The sequence below is a fragment of the Mobula birostris genome, chromosome 6, assembly GCF_030028105.1.
Source record: "Mobula birostris isolate sMobBir1 chromosome 6, sMobBir1.hap1, whole genome shotgun sequence".
Classification (NCBI taxonomy): Eukaryota; Metazoa; Chordata; class Chondrichthyes; order Myliobatiformes; family Myliobatidae; genus Mobula; species Mobula birostris.
This window is the reverse complement of record NC_092375.1, coordinates 172,426,212-172,433,645: the sequence shown is the minus strand read 5'-3', so window position 1 is coordinate 172,433,645 and position 7,434 is coordinate 172,426,212. Positions and strand designations below refer to the sequence as shown.

The following is a 7,434-nucleotide window of genomic DNA, read 5'->3' as shown; positions in this document are numbered from 1 at the left end:
GGGGGAAGGAGAGAGAGGGGGGGGGAAGGAGAGAGAGGGGGGGGAAGGAGAGAGAGGGGGGGGGAAGGAGAGAGAGGGGGGGGGAAGGAGAGAGAGGGGGGGAAGGAGAGAGGAGAGAGAGGGGGGGAAGGAGAGAGAGGGGGGGGAAGGAGAGAGAGGGGGGGGAAGGAGAGAGAGGGGGGGAAGGAGAGAGAGGGGGGGGAAGGAGAGAGAGGGGGGGAAGGAGAGAGAGGGGGGGAAGGAGAGAGAGGGGGGAAGGAGAGAGAGGGGGGGGAAGGAGAGAGAGGGGGGGAAGGAGAGAGAGGGGGGGGAAGGAGAGAGAGAGAGGGGGGGGAAGGAGAGAGAGAGGGGGGAAGGAGAGAGAGAGGGGGGAAGGAGAGAGAGAGGGGGAGGGAGAGAGGAGAGAGAGGGGGGAAGGAGAGAGAGAGGGGAGGGGAAGGAGGGGAGAGAGAGGGGGGGAAGGAGGGAGAGAGGGGGGAAGGAGGGAGAGAGGGGGGAAGGAGAGAGAGAGGGGGGGAAGGAGAGAGAGAGGGGGGAAGGAGGGAGAGAGGGGGGGAAGGAGGAGAGAGGGGGGGAAGAGAGAGAGGGGGGAAGGAGAGAGAGAGGGGGGGAAGGAGAGAGAGAGGGGGGAAGGAGAGAGAGAGGGGGGGAAGGAGAGAGAGAGGGGGGGGAAGGAGAGAGAGGGGGGGAAGGAGAGAGAGAGGGGGGGAAGGAGGAGAGGAGGGGGGGAAGGAGAGAGAGAGGGGGGGAAGGAGAGAGAGAGGGGGGAAGGAGAGAGAGAGGGGGGGAAGGAGAGAGAGAGGGGGGAAGGAGAGGAGAGAGGGGGGAAGGAGAGAGAGAGGGGGGGAAGGAGAGAGAGAGGGGGGGGAAGGAGAGAGAGAGGGGGGGAAGGAGAGAGAGAGGGGGGGGAAGGAGAGAGAGGGGGGGGGAAGGAGAGAGAGAGGGGGGGGAAGGGAGAGAGAGAGGGGGGGAAGGAAGAGAGAGAGGGGGGAAGGAGAGAGAGAGGGGGAAGGAGAGAGAGAGGGGGGAAGGAGAGAGAGAGGGGGGAAGGAGAGAGAGGGGGGGAAGGAGAGAGAGAGGGGGGGGGAAGGAGAGAGAGGGGGGGAAGGAGAGAGAGGGGGGGAAGGAGAGGAGAGGGGGGGGAGGAGGGGAGAGAGAGGGGGGGGAAGGAGAGAGAGGGGGGGGAAGGAGAGAGAGGGGGGGAAGGAGAGAGAGGGGGGGAAGGAGAGAGAGGGGGGGAAGGAGAGAGAGGGGGAAGGAGAGAGAGGGGGGGGAAGGAGAGAGAGGGGGGGAAGGAGAGAGAGGGGGGGGGAAGGAGAGAGAGGGGGGGAAGGAGAGAGAGGGGGGAAGGAGAGAGAGGGGGGAAGGAGAGAGAGGGGGGAAGGAGAGAGAGGGGGGAAGGAGAGAGAGGGGGAGGAGAGAGAGGGGGGAAGGAGAGAGAGGGGGGAAGGAGAGAGAGGGGGGAGGAGAGAGGGGGGATGGAGAGAGAGGGGGGAGGAGAGAGAGAGGGGAAGGAGAGAGAGGGGGGGAAGGAGAGAGAGAGGGGGGGAGGAGAGAGAGAGGGGGGGAAGGAGAGAGAGAGGGGGGGAGAGAGTGAGAGGAGGGAGAGAGAGAGAGGAGGGAGAGAGAGAGAGGAGGGGAGTGAGAGAGAGGAGGGAGAGAGAGAGGAGAGGAGTGAGAGAGAGAGGAGGGAGAGAGAGAGGAGGGAAAGAGAGAGGAGGAAAGAGAGAGAGGAGGGAAAGAGAGAGGAGGGAAAGAGAGAGAGGAGGGAAAGAGAGAGAGGAGGGAGAGAGAGAGAGAGAAATACAGAAGTATTTGGCATCCTTGTGGGAGGGAGAAATGAAATAGGATCATAGGAGTGATCAGAGTGGATTGTATGAGAGAAAAGATCAGAAGCTGATCTATTTGCTTGGAGGAATTGGATCATGAGGAAGATTTGCAACTTCAATAGACACAAAAATTCTGCAGATACTGGGAATCCAGAGCAACACACACAAAATGCTGAAGGTACTCAGCAGGTCAGACAGCATCTCTGGAGGGAAATGAATAGTCGATATTTCGGTCTGAGACACTTTATCAAGTCCTGATCAAGTGTCTCAGCCCATAAAACAACTCACTTCCCTGCAGAGATGCTAGCTGACCTGCTAGGTTCCTTCAGAGTTTTGTGTTCTTGAAACTTCAGTACTAATATTACCCTCAAAGAATGATGCAGTACAGTAGATACTAGCTGTCAATGCATGTGTGATTCAAATTAATCCCAATCCTGTACACTTTATCTAAATCATTCTACAAATCTATTCCCTTCAACAATGTATCCAATTTTCTCTTGAATCTTATTAATGCATTTGTTTCTATCAGCCATTCTAAGCCAACTTTGCATGAAGTATAGTCTGTAGTTTGTGGTCGGCAGCAAAGTGCTTCAGCTTGCTATTCACCACAAAATGAGATTAAGAAGTACTCTCGCAAATTGTAAACCAAGGAGGCAAAAGTACAATTTTCACAGAATATTATGAACGCTTTATTTACTATGTAAAAAAAGGAATATTCCCTTAAGGTGCAGACAGAGATGATATATTATAAATTTATTGCAATAAAGTTAACACTTAAGTCCATTATATTTTGAATTTTTATCTGAAGTTCTTTCAAGTCCTCATAATTTAAATCATGAATTTTGGAACTAGTGGTTTTTAAACAAATTAATTTTGTAGACCATTAAAATCTCACAATATCTGAAAAGTATAACATTTTCAGATTATTTTACAGACAAACTGGTTCACAAATACCTACAATTTATGTTAAATTAACAATTTCTCTTAATTAAGGTAGGGAAGTCTGTAAAGAATTGCAAACAGTTGAGGGGCTAACAAGTTAGAGTTAGAGAATCATGAAGTCGTAAAGCACAGAAATGAGGCCCTTCGGCCCACCACCTACATGCTGACCTTTTGGCCCATCTTCACTATCCGCATTTGCCCGTATTAGGACTGTATCCTTTATTGCCGTGCCTATTTAAGTATCTGTCTAAATATCTCTTAAGTATAATAGTGTAATTGTATCTGATTCCATCATTTCCTTTGGCAGTGGGTTGCAGATATCATCTCTCTCTGTGTAAAACAAAACTTGTTCCTACGATCCCCTTTAAATCTCCTACCGCTCACTTTAAAATTATGTCCTCTTGTTTTTGATACCCTACAATGGGAAACATCTACCCCATCGATGCCTCGCATTAACTTATATACATTTATCAGGTCATCCCTCAACTTCCTTTACTCCAGGAAAGAAAAGCCCAGCCTTTCCAATTTCTCCCTGCAACTGAAGGCGTGCAACCTAGTATGCATTCCGATGAATCTCTTTTGCACTCTCTCCAACACAATTGTATTCTGCGTAGGATCCTGAACAATATATTCTCATATCAGCTCCATTCTTCTATCAATCAATTTCAGTCCACATGCTTGGGATAAAGATCCTTTTGTTACTGGAGACCATTTCTCTTTCCTGGTATGATCAATACTGACTCACAGTTTTGAATAACCCCCCCCCCCCAATCAAATTGCTTCTTAATCTTCTCCACAGCCATTGCCCACCTTCTTACAAAGCAATGATTGATACTGGGTAAATGTATCATCCCATTGTGGGACCCTTCAAATACACCTAATATCAGCCTTATTCTTTTCTGTTGCTGCACAAATTTTTGTGAAGATCCAAAAAAAGTCAGCTTTTAACGTATTTTATAAACAGTGTGACAGCTGGAAATACAGTGAGCTACATACAAAAGAAGTGCAGTTATAAGACTTGCCAGCTCTTGAATATTCAATTCACGTGCATTATTTGAGACAGTAATCAGCATTACTTTCAGTAATAAAGCATGCTTAGTGACATACTAACTTCATAAAAATAGGAATTAATTAGACAGACAAGCATATTATACAATTAGTTAACAATTATTGCTAAAATAAATGTTTTATTACCTTAACAATTACGATTGCTTGCAAAATTAGTAAATTTACCTTGCGAAGCTTTTCCTTTCTCTCTTCACAATCTGGCATGTCACGAAAACTTGGTGGAATATACCAGAAGCAAACATTTGTGTGCTCAGGCTGCAAAAGAAATGAAAAAAAAAATCTTGTTTTAATGGTTGCATACCAAAAATTAACGGGTCAACAGGGACGAACGGAATATTTTTCTCCGATTGGAACATTGATCAAAATCAGTCAGATTAATAGGTCAGACAAGTGTATCCAGTAAAACTTGCAGTGCAAAAGATTTTCAGGAAAACAAAGGTGATATGAATGATTATGGGTATGTTCTTCTTCACCACCATAAATGAATAAAGGTGTACTTCTCCTGAACAGCTTATCTTATTTGAACACAGAAATAGGGGCATTAATTTATTGTAATCAAGAGGACAAAGTTTCAGAAGATACATTCCAAGTGACTGAAGGTGTTAGAGCAGAGGACATATAAGAAAAAATTGTTGCCTGCTATTCCAGAATTGAGAAAGAAAATGGGTGCTAGTTACTACGTTCAAAAAGGAAAGTGAATGAAAATCATTATACTTACTTCTGCTTCAAATACCATTTGAAATCCTTCCCTCTTTCTAATCTTGTTATAAAGGTACATTGCCAGATCCAAGCACTTGTTAATTTGATTTTCAAATCCCACTGTCCCCTGCAATGAAATGAACAATAAAACAATATTGAACTCAGAATAATTAAAACCATTTTTGAAATTCAGTATTTATGAAGCCATTATAGTCATTTTAAATTGCAAAAACATTCTCTTAATACCAATGATGATTAATGGGAGCCAAATATTTTGAACATAAGAAGCAATTATAACACTTGATTGTACTTGTCAGATTGAGTTACTGCATTAAGTAACTGGAGAGGAGGGCGACCAAAATTAGAAACTAAATATTCCAAGGTAATCAATATTTAGGAAGGACAGGCTAATAGGAAGGGGAGATGAGGGAGTGTTGTTATTGGATCAGCCGATTATAACATTGTTTTAGTATCACAGCGAACCTTGTTGCAGTTGTCTATCGCAGTTATGAGGTAGTGCATTGTATGAATTAGGATATTAGAGGCCTGTATAACAGCAGTGATACAGTAATTGTGCAGATATTAATCTCCTTACACACTGAGCAAACTACATTAGCACTAACAATATACAGGATTAATTCCTAGAAAATCCACAAGATGGATTTCTAGATCAGTGTGTTGAGGAACCCATTGGGGAGCAGACTATTCCAGATAGAGTACAGTGTAAAGAGAAAGGGCTAATTAATTGTTTTGTTAATGGACCTACCAGGAAAACATTTTGCATTGTTTAAAAGCTCTAGTTTCCATTCTACACAAAGTGAACTATCAAGCCATAAGGAGCGGGTTGACTGCAGTAGATTGGTTAACAACATTAAAGGCCAGAAATAAGAAGATTATATGGTTTAAGATGTGGCCAAGGAGTTGGTGTAGGAGGGAGGGTGTCAAATTGCTGGATCTATGGGCTCACTTCAGGGAAGGTGGAACCTGCACCTTCTTGCACCTGAACTGAAGTGGGACTAGTAACCTGGCAGGGAGGTTTGCTAGTGATGCACGGGGGTTAAACAGGAGCTGCGGGGGATGGGAACCAGGGTGCAAGCTACCATGGTGCGACGAATGTTCTGAACTGCGTGTATTTCAATGCAAGAAGTATTGTAGGAAAGGTGGATGAGCTCAGGGCATGGATCGACACCTGGAATTATGATATTGTAGCCATTAGTGAGACGTGGTTGCAGGAGGGGAAGGACTGGAAGCTCAATATTCTGGGGTTCCACTGTTTTAGGTGCAACAGCGTGGGAGGGATTAGAGGAGGAGGGGTAGCATTACTAGTCAGGGAAATGTCACGGCAGCATTACTAGTCAGGGAAAATGTCACGGCAGTGCTCAGTCAGGACAGACTGCAGAACACGTCTAGTGAGGCATTATGGAACTGAGAAATAAGAAAGGCATGACCACGCTAACGGGGCTATATTACAGACCTCCCAATGGTCCGAGGGATTTAAAAGAACAAATTTGTAGTGAGATCACACACTGTTGCTAGAAACATAAGGTTATTATACTAGGTGATTTTTAACTTTCCACATATTGGCTGGGACTCCCATACCGTAAAAGGACTAGATGGGATAGAGTTTGTCAAATGTGTTCAGAAATGTTTCCTTAATCAGTATGTAGAAGTCTCAGTGAGAGAGTGTGCAATACTTGATCCGCTATTAGCGAGTGAGGCAGGGCAGGTGATAGAAGTTTGTCTAGGGGAACACTTTGCATCTAGTGATCATAATAGCATCAGTTTCAAAATAAATATGGAAAAGATAGGTCTGGTCTGCAGTTAAGATTCTAAATTGGAGAAAGGCCAGTTTTAATGGTATCAGAAAGGATCTGGCAAGTGTGGATTGGGACAGCCTGTTTTCTGACAAGGGCGTATTTGGTAGGCGGAAAGCTTTCAGAAGTGAAATTTTGAGGGCACAAAGCTTGTATGTGGCTGTCAGAATAAAACGTAAATATAACAGATTTAGGAAACCTTGGCTTTCAAAGCATATTGAGGCCTCGGTTAAGAGCTGCATCGAAGGTATCAACAGGTAGGAACAAATCAGATACTTATGGAGTATAAGAAATGCAAGGAAACACTTAAGAAAGAAATCAGGAAGATTAAAAGAAAGCATGAGGTTGCCCTAGTAGACAAGATGAAGGAGAATCCCAAGGTATTCTACAGATATATTAAGAGCAAAGGAATTGTAAAGGACAGAATTGGCCCTTTGGAAGATCAGAATGGTCATTCATGCGTGGAGCTAAAAGAGATGGGGGAGATATTAAATGGACCTTTTTATCTGCATTTACTCAGGAGACAGAGTCTATAGAAGTGAGGCAAAGCAGCAGCGAGGACATTGATCCAATACATGTTACAGAGGAGGAGTGTTTGCTGCCTTGAGGCAAATTAGAGTGCATAAATCCCCAGGGCCTGACAAGGTGTTCCCTCAAACTCTGTGGAAGGCAAGTGCAGATATTGCAGGGATCCTAGCAGAGATATTTAAATCATCCTTAGTGACAGGTGAAGAACCGGAGGATTAGAGGATAGCTAATATTGTTCCACTGTGGGAATGTTATTGGAAGACATTTTAAGGGACTGGACATATGAGTATTTTGATAGACATGGACTGATTAAGGATAGTTAGCATGGCTTCATGTGTGGTAGGTCATGTCTAACCAATCTTATAGTGTGTTTTGAGAAAGTTACCAGGATGGTTGATGAAGGCAAGGGAGTGGATATTGTCTACATGGACGTTAGCAAGTCCTTTGATAAGGAAAACTATCAGAGCCTGGTGCTGGATCTGGATGAACTGGTAAAATGGGCTGAAAAAGGCAGACAGAATTTAATGCAGACATGTGTGAAGTATTGCTCTTCA

The 7,434-nt window shown here is 44.9% G+C and overlaps 1 protein-coding gene across 1 annotated transcript in view; it reads right to left on the bottom strand.

Moving 5' to 3' along the window:
- The window catches only part of gad1b (glutamate decarboxylase 1b), a 54,904-nt gene that overhangs the window by 5,563 nt on the left and 41,907 nt on the right, over positions 1-7,434 (bottom strand). Inside the window, exons 14-15 of the mRNA XM_072259656.1 lie at positions 4,558-4,665; positions 4,005-4,094 (exon numbers count right to left, since the gene is read on the bottom strand). Coding sequence (XP_072115757.1) covers positions 4,005-4,094; positions 4,558-4,665 — 198 coding nt within the window. The remainder of the gene's footprint in view (positions 1-4,004; positions 4,095-4,557; positions 4,666-7,434) is intronic.